General features: G+C 53.6%; 9 protein-coding genes and 1 non-coding gene across 10 annotated transcripts; 7 read left to right on the forward strand and 3 right to left on the reverse strand.

Moving 5' to 3' along the window:
• Positions 1-1054: 1054 nt before the first annotated feature.
• IWZ02DRAFT_469384 (uncharacterized protein) lies at positions 1055-1902 on the reverse strand (the record flags this gene model as incomplete). The annotated part of the gene is made up of 2 exons (XM_066768713.1): positions 1055-1589; positions 1685-1902. 2 exons carry the CDS (start codon positions 1900-1902, stop codon positions 1055-1057), a joined length of 753 nt encoding a protein of 250 aa, XP_066622982.1.
• On the forward strand, positions 1658-2795 carry IWZ02DRAFT_253849 (uncharacterized protein). The gene has a single exon (XM_066763226.1). The coding sequence runs from the start codon at positions 2014-2016 to the stop codon at positions 2626-2628; it is 615 nt and encodes a 204-aa protein (XP_066622983.1). The 5' UTR covers positions 1658-2013; the 3' UTR covers positions 2629-2795.
• Positions 2796-3027: 232 nt separating this feature from the next.
• On the forward strand, positions 3028-4479 carry IWZ02DRAFT_518364 (class V chitinase-like protein). Its single transcript, XM_066770715.1, has 2 exons — positions 3028-3475; positions 3592-4479. The coding sequence occupies exons 1-2, from the start codon at positions 3073-3075 to the stop codon at positions 4260-4262; spliced, it is 1074 nt and encodes a 357-aa protein (XP_066622984.1). The 5' UTR covers positions 3028-3072; the 3' UTR covers positions 4263-4479.
• A 130-nt stretch (positions 4480-4609) lies between these two features.
• Positions 4610-7591, forward strand: IWZ02DRAFT_253949 (Vps53-like protein). Its single transcript, XM_066763228.1, has 3 exons — positions 4610-4800; positions 4868-6734; positions 6782-7591. The coding sequence occupies exons 1-3, from the start codon at positions 4767-4769 to the stop codon at positions 7485-7487; spliced, it is 2607 nt and encodes an 868-aa protein (XP_066622985.1). The 5' UTR covers positions 4610-4766; the 3' UTR covers positions 7488-7591.
• Positions 7592-8029: 438 nt separating this feature from the next.
• Positions 8030-9376, reverse strand: IWZ02DRAFT_518376 (uncharacterized protein). The gene is made up of 3 exons (XM_066770716.1): positions 8802-9376; positions 8365-8749; positions 8030-8314 (listed from the first exon to the last, which is right to left on the reverse strand). Exons 1-3 carry the CDS (start codon positions 9041-9043, stop codon positions 8084-8086), a joined length of 858 nt encoding a protein of 285 aa, XP_066622986.1. The 5' UTR covers positions 9044-9376; the 3' UTR covers positions 8030-8083.
• A 3457-nt stretch (positions 9377-12833) lies between these two features.
• Positions 12834-13889, reverse strand: IWZ02DRAFT_432761 (uncharacterized protein; the record flags this gene model as incomplete). Its single annotated transcript, XM_066766238.1, has 3 exons — positions 12834-13205; positions 13249-13682; positions 13748-13889. The coding sequence occupies 3 exons, from the start codon at positions 13887-13889 to the stop codon at positions 12834-12836; spliced, it is 948 nt and encodes a 315-aa protein (XP_066622987.1).
• Positions 13890-15264: 1375 nt separating this feature from the next.
• On the forward strand, positions 15265-18152 carry IWZ02DRAFT_450515 (uncharacterized protein). The gene has a single exon (XM_066767471.1). It carries the CDS (start codon positions 15631-15633, stop codon positions 17689-17691), a length of 2061 nt encoding a protein of 686 aa, XP_066622988.1. The 5' UTR covers positions 15265-15630; the 3' UTR covers positions 17692-18152.
• A 1090-nt stretch (positions 18153-19242) lies between these two features.
• On the forward strand, positions 19243-19314 carry IWZ02DRAFT_t52. The gene has a single exon. It is a non-coding gene; the product is annotated as a tRNA-Arg (tRNA).
• A 1065-nt stretch (positions 19315-20379) lies between these two features.
• IWZ02DRAFT_254109 (cystathionine gamma-lyase) lies at positions 20380-22166 on the forward strand. The gene is made up of 3 exons (XM_066763229.1): positions 20380-20622; positions 20682-20767; positions 20817-22166. The coding sequence occupies exons 1-3, from the start codon at positions 20497-20499 to the stop codon at positions 21847-21849; spliced, it is 1245 nt and encodes a 414-aa protein (XP_066622989.1). The 5' UTR covers positions 20380-20496; the 3' UTR covers positions 21850-22166.
• Positions 22167-23514, forward strand: IWZ02DRAFT_254110 (uncharacterized protein). Its single transcript, XM_066763230.1, has 3 exons — positions 22167-22628; positions 22737-23193; positions 23245-23514. Exons 1-3 carry the CDS (start codon positions 22483-22485, stop codon positions 23308-23310), a joined length of 669 nt encoding a protein of 222 aa, XP_066622990.1. The 5' UTR covers positions 22167-22482; the 3' UTR covers positions 23311-23514.
• Positions 23515-23974: the final 460 nt, after the last annotated feature.

Below are 23974 nucleotides of genomic sequence, written 5' to 3' on the forward strand. Positions count from 1 at the left end.
CACTTTCGCGTGTGAGAGATTGCCAATACCGGTAGATAGCAAGCACGGCGACTGCGGCGGGTTGCGTGGCGTGGCGTGGTGCGATGCGGCGTGCGTCGCGCAACCACCCACCACCAAAGTGCTTGGACCGCAGAGACAGACTGATGCCAAAGAACAAAGCACCAAAGCCAGCAAATAGCACCAACCCCACGCCATCCCACCCGCCCGTGATCCTCTCTTCCACATCTCCCCCTCTATGTTATCTTCTCAAGGGAAACTTTCAAACACGCGCACATGACCATATGCTCGCTATCAACCAACCAACCACTAACTCACTCCGACACCCCAGCCTAACCCATCAAACTTTTCCCCCATGCCAGCAGCGACCCGCTCTCCCGGCACCCACCCCCACACATAGACACGCAAAATCGAACGGACGCTAGCATCTCAGACACGTTCCGTGTGGCTTCCACTCCCCACCCTCCTTCCCTGCACACCACCTCCCAAGGCCAGCCAAACTCATGGGATAGCCGTTTTTTTTTTTGCGTTTTTCTGGAAGGTGCCATTTTGGTCATGTGTGCCTGCGTGGGGGAGGGAGGTCTGCTTGTCAGGGATTTAGGGTTACGAGGTTTGGGGCGGTGGTCGGTCCGAGGGCGCGCTCTCTCTCTCGTGTTCTGAATGGGAGATGGAATGGGTGGTGGCTAATGCCGGAGTGATTGGAGGAGGTCTTGGTGTTGGTGATGGTTGGGGAAATAGGCCGAGCGGGAGCGTTGTGCGGCTATTTTGGGAGCGGGGCTCGGCGTGGTTTGCTGAGATGGATGACGTTTGTTTATGCCTTCATTGAGATGCCTGAATTTTGACGTGAGTGATGGCGGTGGAAAGCAGAGTAGAGAGAGAGGCTTTGAGATATGCAATGTGAAGATTTTTAACCAGTCCCAACGCCGCTGCCTTGCAATGAAGACAGAAACTTTTCTCCCATCCTTTCATGTCAGATGAACATCGTCGTCCGCCGCGCCGTCATAAGTACAACCGGGGTATCACGCTCCAATAGCACCATTTGCTGTACTTTACCATCCTAATATCTCTTTCTTCCACCGCGTCCCCTCTTCCCACGCGGCCAGCCGCCTCTTCCGAATTTGCCTCCGCGCGTGACGCCGCCCTGCTCCTCGAAGCGTTCTCTCTCCCTCTCTTCCTCGCGTCTTGCTTCTTCCTCCCTCATAGCGCGCTCCCTCTCAATCTCCTCGGCACTCTTCTCCTGGCGCACCTCGGGTTTCTTCAAGTCATCAGTCCACTTGGGATGCGCGCCCTCGGTGCAACTCTTGCCATTAGGGCAAAAGCCAGCCATGTAGAAGCGGCAGAAGCGGTCCTTCCGGACGTGCTTCTTTGCGCAGCGCGGGCCCAGCGGGCAGAAGCCGCGGTCGTAGTGCGGACACGGCGGACGCTTGGATTCCGGATCAATGTGCAGGTAGAGGCAGTCGTCGCCGTTGCTGCAAGTCAGGTGTCGGCTGTAGTGGTTGCATTCGGGCATGCGGCGGAGATTATATTCGTGCAAGAATTCGCATGTCTCGCCCTTTTTGCAGAGGCCGCGCAGCCAATGCTTGCAGACGAGGCTGTTGTGAAAAGAGCTGTTGTTGTGGCGTGACCAGGTTAGCTTCACTTGCGCGTGTCGCTGCGCGTAGGCAGTGGGTCTGGCTGCATGACGTACTTGTTTGAGGCTGACGAGGTGGGATGCTTGTCTGGACAGAGGTTTCCCAGGGGACAGTGACCTTGCTTAAAGGCGTTGCAAATGGGCCGGCTGGGGTCGAGGCCGAATCGGTGCTCGCGCTTGAGGTAGTCGAGGAAACCAAAGTTGAAGCGCACCGGGGTAGCCGGCTCGAGGACGCGCTGGACGACGGGGAAGTTGGTCGCCGTCTCGGCGGCCATGGCGAGGATGCTGGGTTGGTGGTTGGGGAGATCTCGACGACGATGTGGAGTTGGAGACAGAGGCGCTGAGGTAATGATCTACGCGACCTGAGCCGGTGGTCAAGGACCGGGATGGCCGTTTCGCACGTGAAGGGCGACTCAGGAACCGGAACCACCCAACCGCCGGGCAAACCGATTCGAGGCTCGACGCACCATGACATGATGGCTCAATCCAAGATTCTGGCTATGGATGGCTGCAGCTGCGGAGGCTCTGACCGTCACTCGCCCTTGGTGCTTCGTGTCGCTCCGCGCTCCGCGGCCTGTTGTCCTCCTCCCATTGCTCAACACCGCAAAAGGCAGCTCACAGCATCTTTGCTCCACCATCAGGGATCCACTTCTGCTGCGCCTTGGAGAAGCGGAGAGGGTTTGGCTGAAGCGGCCCTCGCAAGCACAATGCCTGACGGCCCTCGCCTCGTGAACTGCTGCGTCCTCGGTTTCTCGCTGACGGCTTTTCATTCAAGGGCAAACCATGGCGACATTTGCATTTTGGGCGACAGGGAACCCGCCAACGGTCTCATCCCAGCCCTCTTCTGCATCATTATCCTCAAACACTTTGGCCTCCAGAGACGATCCGGTGATCAATCCGCCCAGCAGGTTTGTACCTCGGAAAGTGGCAGATGGGGTGTTTGTAATCTCAGCTCTCAGCTGCAGCCAGGCTCTGCGGATTCTGCTCGCAGCGGCACTTGATTCCTCCGGCTGAGTACCCGCAACATATTGACCATAGCTCTCTCGTCTACACTGGACGGTGGTTTCGTCAAGGCCGTGAACCATACCGATTAGGCGGATCATCTGTCGCGCAAGGTAGGCCCGCACTGTCAAACCTGAGCTTGGATGGGGAATCCAAGACCAAACTTTGGATGAGAATGGCCGACAGAGGTTGGACGGAAAAACAGTCATATTAGACCAACATGTCCGTGGATTTGCTAAAGAGTCTAACCTGTCCGTGTTGGCTACTGCACACAACGCGCCGTCCCGCCGAGCTTCGCCCTGCACAGCCAGCCAGCCTGCTTACGGTTAGCCATGCTCAGCAGAGGCGCCCCCAGACCAAACACCTTCCTGCTGAGCGACTCGACGTCTCGCAGAGGCTACGACACCACCGACGCCTACAATCGTCTCTCGCCCAAAATCACCATGTACCTCAACGGCGTCTACTATCCCAATTGGCACATTTACAAGCAGCTGCCGCCGTCCTCGCTCAACTTTGACGTCATCTCTCACGTGTTCTATTCCTTTGCTCACGTCAAGCCTGATGGCACCGTCTACTTGAGCGACGAGTGGGCTGATGACCAAATTGATGTCGACGGCACCAAGGGCTGTCTGCGATCCTTTGCCGCTCTCAAACAAAAATACTCCATCCTTCGCGTCGTCTTGTCTGTAGGTGGTGGCGGCGCAGGCAGCGAGCCGTTTGCTGCTGCAGCTAGCACTGACGAAACGAGAGAACGATTCGCCGCAACTGCCAAAGCACTGGTGAACAAGTACAACCTGGACGGAATCGACAGTGCGTTTTCTCTTTCCCGTCTCGTCGTACTCGCACGTTCCAAGTCACAGATCCATGTGGCTTTTGTGCCTGAGCATTCCAGACAGTTTCACGTCACTGCCCCAACAAATCAAAGTTTCTGTCTTTCAAACAACGATTCTAACTGTTTGCAGTCGATTGGGAGCATCCAAGCGATTCTCACCAAGGCTCCGACTATGTCAAGCTTCTGGCAGCAATCCGGTCATACATGCCTCCTCCAAAGTACACTTTGACCACAGCCTTGCCGGCCGGGCAGTGGGCTCTCCAGTACATCAACCTGGCCCAAGCTGCGTATTACTTGGATCTCGTCAATGTAATGACGTACGACTTTTCCGGTCCTTGGGTACCCAGCACAGAGCACCACGCTCAGCTCTTTTCCCCGCAGCGCCCCCACAATCAGCACTGCACCATTTCCTGCAACAGCGCGATCGACTACTTTGTCTCTCACGGCGTTCCCGCCAGCAAGCTGCTCCTTGGAGTCCCTGCTTACGGCCGCTCGTTTCTCAAATCAAAGGGCGTCGGGCACAAGTACAACGGACACGCTGGTGAGGAGGGAACTTTCTTGTACAAGGACCTTCCAAGACCCGGCTCCAAGGAGTTTGTGGATGACAAGGTCGGAGCTGCATTCTGCGTAGGAGGCGATGGCGGCTTTGTGACGTACGATAATGCGCAGACGGTGCGCATGAAGGCGCAGTATGTCAAGGGAAATGGCTTAGCGGGCATGTTTTACTGGACGGGGACGGGAGACAAGAGCGACTCGCAAGAGAGTTTGGTGTTTAATGGTTACCTTGGGATGCACAACTAAAGTGGGATGACTCGGGTCATACGTCAAAGGATTCCAGGCAGTTGGGTCATGATTTCTCTGCGTACATTGCGGAAGGGCATGTTACGATGCATATATACCTTTGTAGATATTACGGCGAAGATGCCACAATTGCTGCTTTTTGATGACAGCGTTCGTTCTGTGGTTGAAATTGCAAATCTTCGATGGAGCTGAACTAACACCGGTTGATCTGGCATTGTGTCTTCATGGTGTTGAAGTTTCGTTATGCCTCGTGGCTCCCATCAGGCACACGGGAGCTTTGACGCGTCTCGGCCCCCTGCTCCAGCTCCGGCCCCGGTTTACATCCCTTGCACGTCCGTCCGCAAGCTGTTCAAAGGAACGCCCCGCGCCTTCAACCTAATTCTACCCCACGATCTGGATTAATTGCGACCCGCCAGCCCTCAGCATTCTCGATACTTGATCCAGCTTTGCCCCAGAGTATCTCACACCGCTGCGTCGTTGTCAATGCGAGCGTAGGCTGACCATATGTCGGCAGCAACGTCAGCGTCGCTCGACTCTGGTATCCTCTCGCCCCTGTTCAACACCATCGCGTCCTGCTGCCAGACAGAAGCTAACGCGCTAGCAAGCCGACTACAGTCCGATCGATCACCTGAATCAAATCTTTTCGCACCCCACGACCCTTTCCTCCGTCTCCTCCACCTCCGCCGCCCTCCGCAACTACGAACATGACTTGGACGAGGATATTGCCGAAGCCGTCGAGGCCCAGACGGCCTCGGACGCTGAGAGCGTGCGGCACATACAGAGCGCCAAGGCCGAGCTGGACGTCTTGTTCAAGAAGATTGACGATGTGCGCGACCGCGCCGTGCAGACGGAGCAGAGCATTACGGAGATGACGGCCGACATCAAACGACTCGACAACACCAAGCGCAACCTCACCTTGTCCATGACTGCGCTCAAGCGCTTGCAAATGTTGACAACTGCGTATGAGCAGTTGAGAGGTCTGAGCAAGACGAGGCAATACAGGGAGTGTGCGCAACTGCTGCAGGCCGTCATACAACTCGTTGCACATTTCAAGAGCTACAGGTCGATTGATCAGATTGCAACATTGAGCAGAAACGTCGCCGAGCTTCAAAGAGAGCTTCTCGAGCAGATTTGCGAGGACTTTGAGGTGACTTTTGCCAAAGGCGAAGTTGCGCAACGGCGCGGAATGCTGGCCGAGGCATGCATGGTCATGGACGCTCTGGGAGAACACGCGCGGCAGCGCCTGGTGACGTGGTACTGCAACACGGAGCTGCGGGAATATCGCCAGGTCTTTCGGGGGAACGATGAGGCGGGCTCGCTGGACAATATTTCCAGGAGATATTCTTGGTTCAACCGCATGCTCAAGACATACGACAGCGAGCATGCTGTTCTGTTTCCGTCTCACTGGAGAGCCAATGAGGTGCTCGCCAATGCCTTCTGTGAAGGCACTAGAGAAGATTACAAGGGCATTTTGCAGCGTACCATGAGGGAAAGGGGCCAGACGATTGATGTCAATCTGCTCCTATCGTGTCTGCAAGAGACGCTTGACTTTGAGCATAGCCTTGAGAGGCGCTTCTCGGGCGATTCTCGATCGTCGATGGATACGGTTGTCTCGAGAGAAGACCGTCCGCACACCTTTACGCAGGCCATATCGGAAGCATTTGAGCCGTACATGAGTCTTTGGGTCGAGTCGCAGGACAAGCAGCTATCGACTCTTGTTCCAAAATACCGCACTCAGCCTCTTCGAAACCTCGAAGAAGAATTCTCGCCTCAAGGTGTCATACCTTCATCTACTGAACTCTTCCATTTCTACCGGACCGCGCTTGCACAATGTGCAAAGCTTTCCACAGGAATTCGTCTCCTAGAGCTCTCCAGGACTTTTGCGAGGTATCTTGACCAATATGGGCAACAGGTTCTCTTCTACTTCCTCAAGGAAAGGTCTTCTCTAGAGGACTTGATATTGATCCTCAACACTGCCGACTACTGCTACCAAACTTGCAATCAGCTGGAAGAGAAGATACGGGGTCGTGTCGATGAGGAGTTTCGTTCAAAAGTGGACCTCCAGAGCCAGGCGGATGCATTCATGGGAATTGCAAGCGCTTGCGTCAGGACGCTCGTCGGCAAGGTGGAGATTGAGTGCGAGCCAGGCTGGCGGGAGATGCGCAACACACCGTGGAGCAAGCTCGAGAGTGTGGGCGACCAGTCCAGCTACGTGGCAGAGCTGCTCAGGCATGTCAAGGAGAAGGCGACGGAGATTTTGAGATATCTCCACAAGCAGCAATACGCTCGGGCATTCTGCGACAATCTCGTAGACTCGATGGTCAATACGTACATTCTCAGCCTTGTCCAATGTCGCCCGATATCCGAGGTGGGCGCAGAGCAAATGCTGTTGGACTCGTACGTCCTCAAGAAAGGCTTCACTGAGCTCCCCATTCTCACCAGTGAAGACCACAGTTCTCAGCCTCCGGCAGCGTGAGTCTTTGTGTACAGATGAAGTTTCAAGTCTAACCTCGACACAGTTTTGTCAAACGCGTCAATGGGGCCATGTCTCGCCTAGACCCCCTCCTCAAGACTCTCCAAGTACGGCCGTCGCCGCCAGAAGCCCTCGTTCAAGCCTACCTCATCCACATTGCCGACCGCTCTGACACCAATTTCCGCAAGATTCTCGATCTCAAAGGCATCCGCAAAACCGAGCAAGCCGCCCTCGTCGACCTCTTTGCCGCCCACCGCCAATCCCCCTCACACGCCTCGTTGCCCACCAACTCGGCCCTCCTTACTCCTCTGCAAGTCTCATCGGGCGTCAGCAGTGCGCTGGGAGTCGGAGGCGGCAGCGGTGCCAGCGTCGTGGGTCTCGGGGGAGGCGCGCAAGGCGGCGGACTCACATCGTCATCGACGAGCCGCTTCGACCCGGCGACGTTTGCATCGGGCATCATGAACGCGGCGCGCGACGGCGTGGACCGCTTCGGCCCCATCGGCGTCGTCGGCGCGGGCCAAGCCATCCCAGCCATGATGCGCGATCAGAATGGTGGCGGCGGAAACTCGTCGCCTTCTGTCCCTGGAGGAGCAGCTCAAGGACTTGGCGGCGCTACCTCCTCAACCGAAGCGGCATCTGCGCCGCCGGGCGGCCCCGCGGCAAATCTGAATGAGAATCTGAGGAATATTGGCAAGTTTTTCCGCCGTGATGTGGGTAGCTTTGGGCGCTTTGGCAGAACGGAGACGGGGTAGGGGCTGGAAAAGTAGAAGGGTTTTAAGTTCTTTGTGTGGGTTTTTTTTGGTTCGTTTTTGCTCGCGTGTACCAGGTTTACTTACCTTCTTAGACTTGAATTCAATACTTTGTTGAGTTTTTGCGTGTATATGGATAAGTGGAAGGACAAATGGGTTGAAAAGTTGGAGAGATGGAGAGCGGAAGTGGCAAGGAACGCAGTGTGCCGGTATGTTCATCATGCTTTTCCTTGGTTATGGTGCGCTCATTCATTTACCACCTTTCCAGCCGGCTCACATCAGTTCGCACGACATTCTATACTCCGCACAGGACATAGAGGAATCATTAAATTATGGCTCAGTGACAGAGGAGTACTGGAACCACGTAAGTGCGCTACAACAAAGTGCGCTATAACGAACAAAACCAAAATATCCTTCAGCCAGGCCGCGTGTAAGGACAAATCACACAGGCGATATCCTATAATAAAACACGAGGGGCGTGCGCAGTCGTGAGCACAGAGTAAGCTTGTTTAGCCACAAGATACATCGGCGGAATGTACATAGGTAAATAGAAGAATATCAGTCCAGAGGATCAAACGCATCACAACCACCAGGGCTGTTTAGCCGCCTGAACCACCATCTCCGCTACCAGAATCTCCTTCAGGATCTGCATTGCCACTAACGCTTCCATCCTTGCGGCCGTCACCTTTGCCACCATCACCTTGGCCACCATCACCTTGGCCACCATCACCTTTACCACCATCACCTTTACCACCATCACCTTTACCACCGTTGCCTCCACCACCACCTCCTCCACCACCGCCGCCGCCGCGGCGAGAAACAGGAGAGCACTGAGGAGTAAATTAGCACGATCGCCTTCCTAATTATGAAATAGCCTTACCTGAAGGCGAGTGACAACAAGAGCAGGACCACAATCAAACGTCTCACGAAGGTCACCGCAGTAAGCCTTTTCCTTATTCTCAAGCTCAAGATAGACGCCCTCAATCTTGCTGCCACCCTTCTCCTTCATGCACTTGTCGCTCTCGCCATTGCTCGGGTCATCGCCATTCTCCTTCTTCTTCGGGCACTTTGCCTCCTCAGGCGAGATGGTCGAGTGAGGATTGAGCGCCTCGCACTGGTAGAAGCGGACCTTGATATAGCGGCCCTGATACTGGACAAGAGAGTCGCGAGTGCACCAGGAGGTATCACCCTTGCCAAGTGTGGTTTTGGCGTTGCAGACTGACTGGCCGCCGACCCAGGCAACGTAGCGAGTCTCGCCATTCAAACTGATCCGTGTTAGCTGATTATGCTTCGGAATTGGGACGGAGGTAGGCATACGTCTCCAGACCAACACGATAATCAAAGTTCTTGACCTCCTCAGGAGGAATTATGTTCGGCTGGTCTCCGTGGTCTCCGTGATCTCCGTGATCTCCATGATCTCCGTGATCTCCGCCGCCACCACCGCCACCATCGCCACCACTTCCTTTGTGACCGCCCTTCTTCTTGTCTGAGTCGTCTTGACCACTGGGGAGTGCAGCAACGAGGCCGAGGAGAGCCACGGAGGGAATGATCCACTTCATAACGAAAACGGGGTTTCGGATTCGCTGAGGATGAAGATGCTGAAAGAGTGCAACGAGTGTGTGGATATTGCAATTGGACACAAGGTATATATACTCCTTCCATCTTCTCTCTCTGCAACAGCCGCCCCCAAGGCACTTGCAAATAAGCCGAGCCAGCTTCCCAGAGACTCTCAATCAAAAGTCAATCTCAGAAGCTTCGCATAGCCAAACCTCGGGAAGCGCGGAGCGGCTAACAACAGCTGAGCTGAGCAAACCCCAACCAAGCCTCTCAATAGCACCAATTGGGGACTGCCGAAAATTCAAAAAAAGAAACAAGTCTATAACACGCAAAACATGGTTAAAGCCAACAGCACATAGACTGAGCGTCTGTCTGGCTTGGACCACTGTACTGGCGAAACTGAAAATCAGACTTTGTTGGCAGCACCATCCTCGACAATGTACGACCTCATTGGCTGTCTGGCGCATGTGGTGCAACCAAAATCAGCCGGACATAAGATCAGAGGCCGTTGCTGGACAGGTGCTCCCGTGGAGAGCGCTGCGTCTGGCAGCTCTCGTTGGTCGGAAGGGGAACAGAACAACCCCGCCCAAGGCCGTCGGCCGAGACGTTCAGGGGAAAGACGCGCAGACATGCACGCAAAAAGCTAGGTTAAAGGGGTGGCACGCCCATTCCGATTACATGAAGGAAGCTTCGTCGAAGGTCGCGCCAAGGCGCCCGCGTACGCGGGAGAACGCTGCTAGCTGTCAGTCATGTGCCTACGCACTTAATGTCCGATTAGATTAAGGCTGCCACCTTAACAATGTGATGTCAGTCGCTGGGAATGGATCTCATGTCCATTGCAGAATGGCTGGCCCAGGGATGGGCTAATTAGCTTCGCGCGGCCGCCAGGTTTATCAGCCAGTGCTGCTGTGCAGAGCCTCATCCCTAGGCCGCCAGGGGCCTCTCCCGCTTCTCCACACTCGACCCATCCCCGCTCTTGTGCCAGTTGTCGCTCGACCTTCGAGAAGCTTCTACTGACGGACATGGCAATTTCGACATGTGGTGGCTCATGGCTTTCCCATCATCTCATCACTGACGCTTTCCCAGTCCAGTGCCAACGACTGGTCTGAGCGCGCCGTCTCTCCTGTTCTAGCGACGTTCGACGCTGCTTCTGCCGTGCCTGCGCCCAATATATCTGATGCGACTCATACCAATCGCTGAAATTGACGTGCGAATCGTGCCTTGCGCAAACAGAGTTGCGCCCTGAGGCGGTGGTGCAAGGGTGCTGGGGGGTGAGGTGCGGCCTGACTGCCTCCCTGCCTCTCCTCGCCCCCCATCCTCGACCCCATAATAGCCGATGGGCTCCGATAGACAATCGTGCAGCCGCTGTGTTCCGATTGCCGCTGCCTTCCGACCATCAGGAACGCGCTAGCCGCCGTCTAGGACGTTTGTGCGAGCTGCGATTGCGAAGTGTGCGTGCAGATGTGGGCATGCGTGGGACGGGCTTCTGGGTCGACCGACGTCGACACTGGCCCAGAGTCGAGTCGTAGCGACCATCAGAGACCGGAAAGCCACTGATTTGTCAATTGTAGTCGTCACTGATCGACTCGGGGGAATCTGCCGTGTGACCGGGTTGTCAGATGATGTACAGCAGGCACTTCGACGCCTCAGCCTGCCCTCACTTGCATTTTGCCTCGGCCGCTCCTGAGAGCATCGGAGAACCGCGAACAAGGATATCTTCGTGTCTGACTTCGTGATTTCCTGCAGGAGGTGTTTGCGTTTGCAAAGTGTGGGTCGTGTAAGTAAGGAAACAGCGGAGTCTTGGTGAGTCCAGGAGGCAGTTCAAGCATAGCAAACCTCCAACCTTAAGTTGGTCCAGTCGAACATTTCACGTCATCAATTAAGCAAAAGCATAGAAGCATAAAGCTAAATAGCGTTGAGCATAACAGGTCGAAGCTTGGTGTAGCTCCTGAGTGGTCGCAAGATCGGTCCAATGAGGAAATAGACGGGCGTCGTTGTTTTGGTGCTCGTTATGTTTCTCTTGTTCAGCTAGTCATGGGGGACTCGTCTCGAAGAAGCTTTGTCGCGAGTAGCTTGCAGGAGTTGCCATGGACGGTGTCCATACGGCTCGGGAGAGTTTCAACGCTTGACGAGATGGAAAGCGCAGCCCATTATATGATGCCGTAGTAAAAGGCGTCGATTGCATGGTCATTGGCGGTCGTCGGTAAAACAGGTTGCAAAGCAGCGGTTACGACGTTTCGCGACCTGTACGAGGGGATCAAAGTAGGTCATTCTGCGATAATGAAAAGCCCACTTCTGGGAAAAGTATCTGGTGTCTATAGCAGTGGTATTAGCGAAAGGGCGCTTCCAGTTTATCTCCCAAAAAACAATATTCCCTTTCCTCTTTCAATTCGCTCGATGCTTGGTCTGCATGAAATCTGCATGCAAATCGATATCAGCGTATCTCTCAAAGCAGATTTTTGCGTCGCGCTGTCCAAGTATTTTGTGCCCTCAAACCCCCGTCCAGGCCCTAATTTTCCTACTCCAGCAACATGTTGCAAGTTTTGCAACATGGCTAACCGCTTCGAGGGATATGAACGGCTAGAGATGGGGTGATGGTTCTACCTTGTAGACGTGGGATTTGCCGTCGTATTTAAGCTCAATAGAGACATAGCCTTAATCGCAGCAACGCTTGGCACTGTCATCTGATTAAGGTTGTTTTTGATGCTTGACGCAGTCAAGGTGTGCGCAGCGACCGTGGAGCTCGGAGCAAGTCTGGGCGACGCTGCCGGCGGCCGAACCGCGTGGACGCATAAAGCTTAGATGTAAACGCCTGCTGCAATACGAGGTGTTGGCATTGTTGGCGCCTTGTGGAGGCAGTGTTGGCATCAAAACACGCCCTGCCAACTTGCTGTTGTCCACGTCGTCCACGGAATTCTGAGTGGAATAAGCGCAGGTTTCAGGCGATCTGAGCGACAGTCTGGCCTTTCGAACCGTGCTGCGAAGCTGCTGGGGATGATATCGATAGGTGTTGATGGTGAATGCAAGGAACGAGGCGTGGTAACAAACGGTAAAACCACACGGGATTCTGCAACGCCGCTGGCCTTTGCCAATGATACGCCTGAGTTAAACGAGCTTGACTCTAACGCTTTGCAAGTCGGCAGCAGCTGATGACACAGTCTCGAGGAAAAAATCAGAAGTGTCGAAGTCTAGGCGGGAGTTGAATCTCTCGTCGCAAGTTCGCGCGTGCTCCGCCTTTTGCTACCGGCCAAGCTTCGGGCGTCGTCCGCTAGCGCTCCTGCAACGGTTTAGCGCCCCGTTCTCGCCCATTTCGCGGCGCAAAACTTCCACACCTCAGAAATGCATCAAAACAACACAAAATCGAATCCCCGTGAAATGACATAGTAAAAAATACGTCTCGATGTCCCGAAGAGCCAAAAAGGAACTACTCCACGCGGGACTCGAACCCGCAGCCTTTCACCCGGTTACGGGTTACCGAATAAGAAGGTGACATGCGAAGCATGTTGCCGCCTTATGAGCGGCACTGACCATGACGCTAGACCGAATAAGGAAGTGGCATGCGCAGCATGCCAGTGACTTGTGAGCCGCACTACCTAAGAGCTGAAAGAGTCTTTCCAGTGACATTCTCTCGGCGTACATCTTGAATTAAATAGGGAGGATGTCAAACTCGGCGTGAAAAAAAACTATGTCAAACTCGACGTGAAAAAAGACCATGTCAAATTCAACGTGAAAAAAGACCATGTCAAACTTAAGATGAAAACAAAGACTGGTCTGAGATGACGAATCAATGAGTCAGGCAAAGCCGGGTGGAAAGCGGTTGGCGATGAAAGTGAAATAGAGTAGAAGGCGGATTGCCTGGAGACCACTAGCCGGGGAGGATTGATCGGATGTACTGAGAAGGTCCTCTGTTGGCGGGGAGTGTTGCCGCTGATCTTCAGAAGAGATGCGCGCGCTTCGCCATACTTCACTCTGCCGGTCGAAATGCTGCGACGTTTCGCCAGCCGCTATGCACCCCTTAGTCGAGAGTCGGAGAGAGTTTCGTGTGGAGGGTGAGCGGGCACGCAGGGCACACTCAAGGTGGGAGGTAGCAGTGGCCCGGGCCCGCTTCGGAAGAACTGCGGGATCTCCCACAGTACACCCCGCCATCTCCCTAGGTACGTCAGCCTTGAGACGTCGAGTTCCAGCATAGCCTTTCCACACCACATACGCCCCTCTGACCCGGTCGAGCCACAAACATCGTCGCCCTCTCGATCTCACCCATCTCGGAGTCTTCAAAGTTTGTGAACAAAGTCAGGAGAGCATCGCAATGTTCATTCGTGTAGTCATCGTCCAAAGAGGAAAGGTATTGGACAACCTGGTTGCGAAACGCGACTCCGGTCTTGCCGGCCGTAGCCCTGTTCACGTAGGAAGGCTCATTTTGATCCTGTTCAATCCACGATTTCAAAAGGCCTTCGAGAAGCTCTTTGTTTCCTTCTACGAACAGGCTGAGCCTCTCCGGATTCCTCTTCTTGGCTTTCTCCAGCGGACGGTCCCTAGAGCGGGTGGCCCCTGCCTTATGAACGGAAACCATCTTGACGATTTCGTTTAGAAGGCCGGTGTGGACGGCCTGGGTGGCGGCGAGGCGACGACGTTCAAGTTGTTCTGCAAGATGGTCTCATTGTAGGAGAGCATTCCACGGTCGCGCGGCTGCAGCCAAGCCGTGGTACTTTGCATCTGTGACAAGGACACTGTCGTGGGCAAGTTGGAAGTGACGATATCGCTGGAGCCCTCGGTACCAGTGGCACCAGCAGCACCAGTTGTCGGAGCCGCACCGGAGGTTCCCGCCTGGGATGATTCAGCATCCGCCATTTCTGAATCAAGAGATTGTTAGCACAAGGAGAATTCAAACGACTGGTAGAGGGGCCACGGAGAGGATAAGGGTCAGGCAGAGAACAAGAGGCTGATACAGAGAGGGGGAGAGGGTGAAAGCGACCAGGGAGCATTCGACTGATTTTGTCCGGGGAGGCGGCCAGGAAGCATTCGACTGCGAGGGAGAGGGTGAACGCGACCAGGGAGCATTCAACTGCTCACTGTCTAGCCCTGGGGAGGCAGCCAGGGAGCATTCGAGTGCGAGAGAGGGGGAGAGGGTGAAGGGGACAGGAAGCATTCCAACGCTTACTTTTCAGCTGTCTTAAAGGTTCGAGAAAGGTTTTCGGGATGTTTGGTGGAAGTAAAAGCAGTGTGTGGATTTTCGGTCGAGAACTGTGGAGTGTTGGGTGTTGGAGGAAAGTTGAAAGGACGAGCGTTGAGGGACGCTTATAAATAAGGTCGACGTTGGGGGGGTGATTGTTAGCCGAGTCGAGCAAGGCGTAGAAGGGTCGAGCAGAGGCTTCGCTGGGTCGAGAGGTAGGTGAATGATACGAGCCCTTGTTTGGAGGCTCGTCACTGTTTGAAAACTCTCAGTGTCTTTTCCTTCAGCAGGTCTCGTTGCTTGCCGCGATCTAAACAACGATACGTCGGTGGGCGTCCAGGCCACAACAACACGTCGGAGCGCGCTGGTGGTTTCCAGCTTTTGTTTGGTAGATCTCGTTGCTGGTTAGGAGCGGAAGCAACACCACATCAATGGGCATTTGTTCTTTGCGACGCCGTCCCTCCGGCACTATTTAAACCCCCCGACCTGTCTCTACTACTCCATGAGTCAACGCCATCTCCCCTTCTACTCCAGCGGCAACTCACAGCAAGTAAGTCGCGAATATCACTGACTTCTCCTTTCACGCTTCCACTGACGCCCTCACGCTTGCGCCAACAGATTTCCCGCTTCTTTCGAGTCACGATACCCGCCAAATCAAATCGCTCGCTTGTCACCAGCCAAGTCGCAAATGGCAAGCATTCGAGATGGAACGTCCAAGACCCTAGTTGGACACACACGTGGAGCATTCTGGACAAAAGCATACAAACTTTCCATTATTTCCGCCTCCGTTGACGCTAGGGCCTTCCAAACAGGCCTCCACCAACTTGCCAAGCATGTTTCGCTACGGGCGCGCTGGTCCCACGCTGACCGAACAGCTCAATCGCATCGCACAAGTCGGCGACGATGACGAAGAGCTCCTCCAGCTCCTTGACCAAGTCATGGAAGAGGAACAGGCGTCTGTTGGCTTCCGCTGGCAGGCCGCCTCAAGCCAAAAGCGACAGGACCGTGTTTTGTCCATGTACCTCCAATTTTTGCGAGACATCCTGCTTCGCGCAGAACTCCGCGATTCTTCCGATGATGAAGCCAAGAGGGTTGCCTTTCCTTCGGATGTTGACAAGCTTGGCAAAATGCTTCGGGCATTCCTAATATTCATCTTCTTGAAAGCGGTACCGCGTTCAGCTTCAACCGGCACTCGTATCAAGTACCGATCTCTGGCCCAATACCGTGAAGCCTTGCTTTTCTGGATCAATCACATCTTTGTTGAGCGCAATGAGCGTCCCCCTCCTAAGATTACTCTTTTCAACAAGATGACTGCGTCGAGGCAACGTATTCAGAAGAGATACGGAGACCCAGACGCCAAAAAAGGCGAAGAAAAGTTTCCTCGGTCTTGACGAGCTGCGTGAGCTCATTGACTACGAGATGTTAAACAATATCAGCATTGAAAATAGTGAGCAGCACCAGCTTGCTTGCTGTCTTGGTCGTATGCTGGCTGTTCGTCCTGGCACTCTCTGCCCGGGCCCATCTGGCCGCAACAAGCCATTAAGCTGGGGGGACATCAAAATCACCACCTGCGATGAACCCGGCCAATTCAACATTAATGTCGAATTCGAAAATATTGCCATCAAGATCTCAAACAATCCAGATCAGCAAGAGGACCATCCGTTAAATGTCACCATCAAGTCAGCCACAAGCCATGAAGACTTGATCTTCTCTCCTTCGCATCGCCTCCTAGTGATTGCGATCCGGCGCGGTCTTCTACAAGGTATCTCAACTCTTGAAGAGCTTTTAAATACCAACCTCCAAATAATCCAGGTCAAGCCTGAATACCTTAACGAGCCGATTTTCTATCAAAGTACCCCAAAAGGAACCTCCCTCAACTTTAACAAGCCTCTTAGAGCTGCCAGCCTCACCGATTACCTCAGGAATAGAAGTCATGCTCTTGGATACCCAAGTGGTATTACCTTCTATTCTATTCGACGCAAAATAGCATCTGACCTTGTGCGTCGTGTCGGCCTTGAAACAGCTCGCAACATGATGGGTCACGCTCCGGAGTCTCACACACTTAAGAGATCCTACCTTTCTCTTGGGCCTACTCTAGATGTGCAGGCTATCGCAACTGAGGCACCAATGCAGGCTGGAGGAGTTTCGGATCAGTTTGTGGCTGAGTGGGCTCCCTTCGCGCAGAGTCGACTGAGTGACACAGGAATCCAGAAGACTCGTGGAGCTGCGCTACGAGCATACGCGGCGAAGCCCGTGGAGATGGACCCTGCTTACCCACACGGCGCCTCGGTTGATCAGCTCAAGGCCTATCGCAAGAAGGTTCGAAGGCGCGCTCAGATGGACCTCATGGACCAGGAGCGGACACTTGAACAGTCAAGAATGACCCGCGCGGAGTTTCGTGACCGTCTGGGTGCTACCAAAGCCAGCTCCTTCGCCAAGGCAGTGCTGGACCGCGCCGCCCAATCTGTGCAAGCCCTGGCTGATATGGAGGTCGACATGAATGATGGCGACAATGACGACTTTGACGACGAAATCGATACGCCTGAGGAAGAGCCCGGGGAGGTCGATTTGGAGGAAGCTGCCGCTCGTGCGGGAACTCGACAGCTATCTCTCGATGTTGAGCATGATGAGAGCAACGCGATCGATGCATCCGCTGTGCCTTTCAAGGAACTCGCCAGGTCTTTCATGGAAAGCTTGCTCCATAACACCATGTCGAACACCGTCGGCACATGGGCCGAAGGTGACCAACGTTGCGTTCTTTGCTTGGAGGATGAGACTACCTCGCAAGCAGACAAGGAGAAGAAGTGGGACAAGCAGGCCAAGCTCATTCGCCATCAACAAACAATGTTCCATAGCGCCAGGAGGCAATGGGAACGCCGTGTGCAATCCCAGCACGACGCGATCGATCCAAATGGCCCCTGGTATTGTCCCTACTGCCCTGAGTCAGATCGGCACGGCTACGGCCGACTCAACGAGGTTATTCAGCATCTCCAGAGGTCGAAAAAGGACGATCCAGCTCACGACAGACTCATGGCGGAAGATGGGTGGTTGGAGGAAGACTTTGCCTCGCCCCGTCTCAGCGCAGAGCGGGAGCGTTCACGGGAGCGACACGCCCGCCGCAGCGTCGAAAAGCTTGGATACAACTTCGTCCATGAGCCACCAGAGCTTCCTTTCTCAATTCCTTTCACAGCACCCGCTACATCACACACATTTCACCGCGGCGGACCAAGTGTCTTCACTGACCCGCCCCCCGGAGCCAAGCCAGGAATGATGACCACGGACTACAACGACCCTCCACCTGGCACCAAGGTGGGATTCCCAAGTTCAACTCGTGAGTTCATGGGCTGGGAGACAGACAAGGTTCCACCCCACCTTCAACAGTTCATGGAGGCCGTCGAGACTCCAAGGCCATTCACCGACATGTGGGATGAGGAAGCCAAGGCCAAGAACGACGATCAGTCACGTCGCAGTCGGCAGTGAATCTGATCTGTTTCTTTTTGCAATTTGTATTCTTGCTTTTCCTTCGCATGCCATAAGTTCACAGTCTTTCTTCGCACTTTTGCTTTGCTCGCTTTTCTTTTTGTCTTGCATATAGGAGGAAACCCCCTCATAGCTCAAGATTTCTAGAAGAAAGAGAATGAAATGAAATGAAATTGACATTCCTTGCCTTCAGTTTTCTCCATTTGCCGGCGCCCAGCGAAGGCCCAACAGTTTCCTTCTTTCTGTTTTGTTCGCTTCACTACACCACGATGGAGACTCAGAAATGAAGTGGAAGACAAGATTGCCAAAAAAAAAAAAAAAAAAAAAATCCGGAAGGAAACACAAGAAAATTGTGCCCTTCACCATGTTCTCTCTGGTTTCTTCCGGCGCAGCGAAGTTCAAACACACCGGCTCCATGTATTCTGGTGATATGATCAGTAGTTATTCTTTAGGTTGCGAGCAATAAATTGGTAACTCATTGATTTTATGTCCATGTCGTGCAGAACATCCCTGACTTCAAATTGTGTATGGTTCACGTCCAGCGAATGAGGTTTTGTACGAAAGCTCGAGCATGTCGGGAACAGACGGAACTCTCAAGAAGTAGTCACGACCTATGGCAGACTACCACCAGCCTGGTATTGAAGCTAGCATTTGCAGTTTTGACACAACACTGTAAGGGTTCACCTGATGCTCCGACTTGAGTACGCCGCAGCTAGTCCTAATGACCTTTCATCCGATTATAGGTTACCACAATTGGCCCATTCGACTTACGCTTGCTTATGATTAGACTTCATTTTATCTCCCGGCTATGGGAGATCACTAGCTATCCATGTACTTTTGGCGGTTCGGACGAAGTACTCCACCACCAACAGTTACATCCAACTCGACGATGTCACATTTTTCAGAGAGTCACCTACACAACAAATGAACGCACAAGGCTTTGTGCTTATACAAGCTTCGGCAGTGAAATTCAACGCATCATGAATAATTAATTAAATGCTGTTATATAAAAAAATCATCATTCTACTTTCTTTGAGCAGGTAAATTCCCACAGAGTAATCAGAGTGTGGGCGTAAGTGCTGGTGGGGACAGCACCAGAACGCCAGTGCAGAGCGTATATATAATCTGCCACCCCCTACCACCCCACACCATATTTGCTCTTCTGCGTACGCCTTCTTCCCATCCCCCTTCCTTTCCTTTCTATTACTACATGCCATTAGTCCACTTAGACGACGGCGGGAAGGCCAGTTCTCAGCCCCCCCTCGCCGGAAAAGAGCCTGGACAAACTATCTATCTGCAACAACCCTGCACCGACATTGCACCGAGAATTACACTTCGTCGTACGAGATTCTTCAGCCGGGCATCCCTACTCACCTTACAAACGTACGCGGTATCCCCTCCAGTTAGCTCCGTCTTGGATAGCCTATGGCTCCAGCAAGACGTAAAACAATCAATCAATCAATCAATCAATCAATCAATCAATCAGATAGCATCTAAATCTTGGCTGTTAGATTAATACCAATTTTAAACACAATTAGTATCACAATGTTAGCCCCACTGGCGCAATGGTAGCGCTTCAGACTTCTAATCTGGAGGTTCTGGGTTCGAGCCCCAGGTGGGGTATTAGTTTTGCTCTAACGTCTCATTCGGTATTGTATTATCATGCCCCCCCTGAAGTATCCCTTTTATTTTGCTATTTGCAAGACGTTAATGCCGTCCAAGCGTAAGTACCAAGCGCAAAAGAGGCCAAGACGACGAAGATGTCAAGGAGGATGGAGCAATCATAAAGAGTGAGCAGCAGAAAGACCAGAACAGCAAGACTTGTTCAGGTGCTCGGATAAAAACCGAGTAGTTCGGTTAAGCGTGGCTATTGCCATGGCATTCCCAAGGACAAGGTTCAGTCTCAGGCTTATCGAATCGATTCATATATCTAGCCAGCGCCTGTCGAGTGATGCTCCTTAACCATTTTGCCCATGTCACAGCTTAGGAAAGGTATAGAATTGCAGTTCCAGTGGAACTTATAGGACAATAAAAAGCTACGGCGCCTCTCGTAAAGGGAAGTCCCAGAGGACGCTTCGATACTGACTGGAAATCAATGGCCAAGTATGTATGATGGAATAGTGCTGATAAACAGACTCATGTGCTATAGGTCGAGCGAAGGTTGTTGTTGTTCGGTTGCAGGTTCTCTGTTCTCCGCCCCGCCGCCGGCGACTTGGCGATGTGGTCGGCTAAGCATCGGGCAATTGACCTTGGCGTACTGCGATGCTCTGTATATCGAACTCTCGCATCATCAGGCTTTATTCTCTAATCTCCTTGAGTAAATGTCCCTGATGGAAAATGTGTGTTGTCGGGATGGCTAATTTGATAATTACAAGGTAAGCGACAACGACTGTGTGATGGGGATGAGGGGCAAAGCGCGACGCCACCAGGGCCCGAGGTGTGCTGTCGGGCTTATTGACGCTCTCTCCAGGCCGCATTACCAAGCAGATTCTAGTGTTGTAGCTTCGAGCCCTTGCTCGTCTAGTTGCGATTGCGCCATAGTTGGCCAACTTGTGTGTGACTCTGTCCATCCATCAATCCGTCTTTAAAACAAGACGCGAGCCCCAGCGCCTTTTCGTCCGACTCGACCACCTAGCCCAGGACACGGACGGCGTCATACGACGTTGACTACCATCAAATCTATAACCCAAGCGTTTGAAATCTTCTGCCACACCCTCAAACCTCTACCTTTTCTTTTTTTTTTTTCGCCTATCCCGAGAACCATTCGCCGTCGCTGTCGCTGTACTGTACATAGTCGCCGCCGCCATGACGCAAACCGAACACCCTATCGATACCCCGCCGCGCGCTCCATCGCCGGACCACCGTTTTGGCACTTTGGCAGTCCACGCTGGCTCGCCTCACGATCCCGTCACTGGCGCCGTCATTGAGCCTGTATGTCCTGCCCTGCGCTTGTGCAAAACCAGAAAACCCGACCGCTAACCTGTCGCTAGATCTCCCTTTCGACTACCTTTGCGCAATCAGCCGTTGGCAAGCCTGTGGGCCAGTACGAGTACACTCGAAGCTCAAACCCCAACAGGTGAGTTAATCTGCGCATCTGCCAAGTGGCCACTAACATTGCGCGCCAGGGATAATTTCGAAAAGGCCGTCGCTGCCCTCGAACACGCCCGATACTCTCTCGCGTTCTCCTCCGGCTCCGCAACCACCGCTATAATACTCCAGTCTCTAGCCTCGGGCTCGCACGTAGTTTCCGTGTCAGATGTATATGGAGGAACCCACCGCTACTTCACCAAGGTCGCCGCCGCCCACGGCGTTCACGTCACCTTCTCGCCCTCCATCGAGCTCGATATCGAGAACCTGATTCGCCCAAATGAGACCAAGTTGATTTGGATTGAGACACCGAGCAACCCTACGCTGAGCCTGGTTGACATTCGCGCTGTTGCGACTGTTGCTCACAGGCATGGAATCCTCGTTGTGGTTGACAACACCTTCCTCTCTCCGTATGTGCAGAACCCGCTTGACCACGGCGCCGACATTGTGGTACACAGCGTGACCAAGTACATTAACGGACACTCGGATGTTTTGATGGGCGTCGCTGCATTCAACTCGGACGCTCTTTTCGAACGCCTATCATTTCTGCAAAATGCGATTGGAGCTGTGCCCGGCGCCTTCGACTGCTGGCTCGCGCATCGCGGTCTGAAGACGCTCCACCTGCGCGCGCGAGAGGCGACCACAAACGCAACAGCAGTCGCGACCATGCTGGAGAAGTCGCCCGAGGTCATCGCGGTCAATTACCCCGGTCTCGTCTCGCATCCACAGCACTACATTACGCTCAAGCAACACCGCAACGGCATGGGCGGAGGCATGCTCTCCTTCCGCATCAAGGGCGGCAAGGAGGCCGCCGAGCGCTTCTGCACCCACACCAAAATATTTACCCTCGCCGAGTCGCTCGGCGGCGTTGAGAGCTTGGTTGAGGTGCCGGCAAGCATGACGCACATGGGCATACCCAAGGAGCAGAGGGAGGCCGCTGGCGTCTTCGACGACCTAGTCAGAGTCAGCTGCGGTATCGAAGACGGTGCAGATTTGGTGAGCGACATTCAGCAAGCGCTGAAGAAGACTGTCGGTGGTGTTGCCGGCAACGGCTTTTCCAACGGCGCTTGAGCTTCTGATTCGAGAACCTGAAGATGGGCATCGCGGTATTTCCTTCGTCTTTTTCTTGAAATCAGTAAAGTATCACCACTCTTAGACACATGGATAGATGCGTGTCGACGGAGTTTGACGTTTAGATTCACTCAGCACGCTGATGATGCGCTTGCTCCCGCACCAACTGCTTTCGGAAATGCATACTCTTCACCTTTTACGGCAACCTGGATTTTCGTCTGATTGCTCCACCTTACGCGTCCGACGTGTCTACTCGGCAGGTGTGTTCAGTTTTCAAAGTCAAGTGTTTCCGTCCATCAACGTCACTTCATGCTTTGCGTGCGTCTTTGGCAACAAACTTTGCCATTTGTCGTGGAGAGATACCTATATATATGCGTGCTCTGCATACGGCTCTGAGGTGCTGTCGGTCAGCCTACCTGTGGAGAACTACAACGCCAGCCTCATGGTTGCTTGGATCTGACTGGCGGTGGCCGATATTTCTCTTTTCTCACGCGCCAAGAACCACATCGCGCCTGCCTTTATGCCTGTCTGGAATGGCCGAGTCGTCCGTGGAGCGAGTCTTGCGTCGCTTCCGAGTTTGAACATTCGTGGCAGCTGCATTGTACCTAGCACTCGCCCTGAAACTTAGTCATCATGACCACCCACTTTGGTCAACTTTGGGTTACTTGCACAACATCTACCCTGGCTCGACCAAAAATGGGCCACTTTCCTACACGCCTGTACCACGATGTATCTGCCATAGGAGTCGGGGTCAAGAACTACCTGACTTTGAAGGAATTGTAAGTTTTACCCCTTTGCCAAAATAAAAGGCCCCCTAGATACCAACAGTCTGAATTTTGCTGGGACATGACCAAGGCTCTGCTGTTCACCTTTTGACAAGGCTCCAGATCAAATATGAACTACTCACGGAAAGAAAGATGCACATCTGTTGAGTTTGTGACCAGACGTGGCTCACTAAAAGAGCCTGTTGGGGGGTTGTACTTTCTGGCTCGGCTCGATCTCAATACCACGGCGTTTCCAAATGCCTACCATGCCTATAAATTGGCGTGGTCTCCCTCAGAATACATCGACACTCTCGGCTCACACTTTCCAGCACTTCAGACGCTTTCCCTTGCTGGTGTCTCTACATCTCCTCGAGACGGATGGAAATTCTCTGCTCTTCTCCTTCTAAGCACTTTGCAACCGTCTACCAATGTCTCTCACCAAGAACATTGCTCGCCGCGCGTCCGAAAAGATCAAAGGGATGTTCCTCGCCTGCCGCTGTGCCGGCCGGGACATGGACGAATCGATCCCGGCAGAGCCGGTGTCGCACACCTCGACCCGTGGGGAAAGGGCGCTCAAATCGTGAGTTCCTATCACACTTGACGCAGAAGCGACGGCTAACTCTCTCAACAGCGCCCACCGCCAGAGAACCAGCATGGGCTGGAGAATCTCTCTCGGGAGATTCTTCCGCACTCGTGACCGGTACGACAGCGACGAGGGGGAGGCACGAATCGCCCCAAAGCTCAACCGCCTCGAATGAGAGACAGTTCCCCCGCGCTCCTCGGTCTACGAGCGCTACCGCCCAGACCCCGCCCTCTCCACCATCTTCGAGCTCCACGAGCCGCTGTCGCGCCTCAGCTCGCTGACGCTAGACATGCCGTACACGGAGGAGCACAGCGATTACGACCTCGTTCGGACCACGTCTCCGCCGCCGCCTACGTTCATCGCTGTGGATGAGAAGATTGAGAGCGATCGCTGGCGTAACCCTTGGTTGTATGGGCCAATTGTTTTTGCAGTCGATTGGCCGTTTGATGGCGAGGCGCCGGCTTTGTCTGGGTCTTGATTCGATGGGTTGGCATGGCTCGTCGGTGGACGTGGTGGTTTTCTCTTTGCCCTCTTTTCTTCGGCGGTGAGGGCGGTCTTTTACTTACATCTTCTTTTGGTGTTCCGTGTTTCCTCGTCCTTTGGTCAGGGAAGCGGTGGTGTTGTGTGGAAAAAGCGGCCAAGAATCGAGTCGCGTGTTTCTCACATTGTATACAAACATGGTGTTGTCATTGTTTCAGGCGCTGCTGAAATCGGGATGCGGAGGTTTGGCTGTCGTTTCATTTTCTGTCTTTTTCGATTCGCCGTGTTTGTCGACTTG

This window comes from Phyllosticta citriasiana, assembly GCF_038021145.1.
Source record: "Phyllosticta citriasiana strain CBS 120426 chromosome Unknown IWZ02scaffold_6, whole genome shotgun sequence".
Lineage (NCBI taxonomy): Eukaryota > Fungi > Ascomycota > Dothideomycetes > Botryosphaeriales > Phyllostictaceae > Phyllosticta > Phyllosticta citriasiana.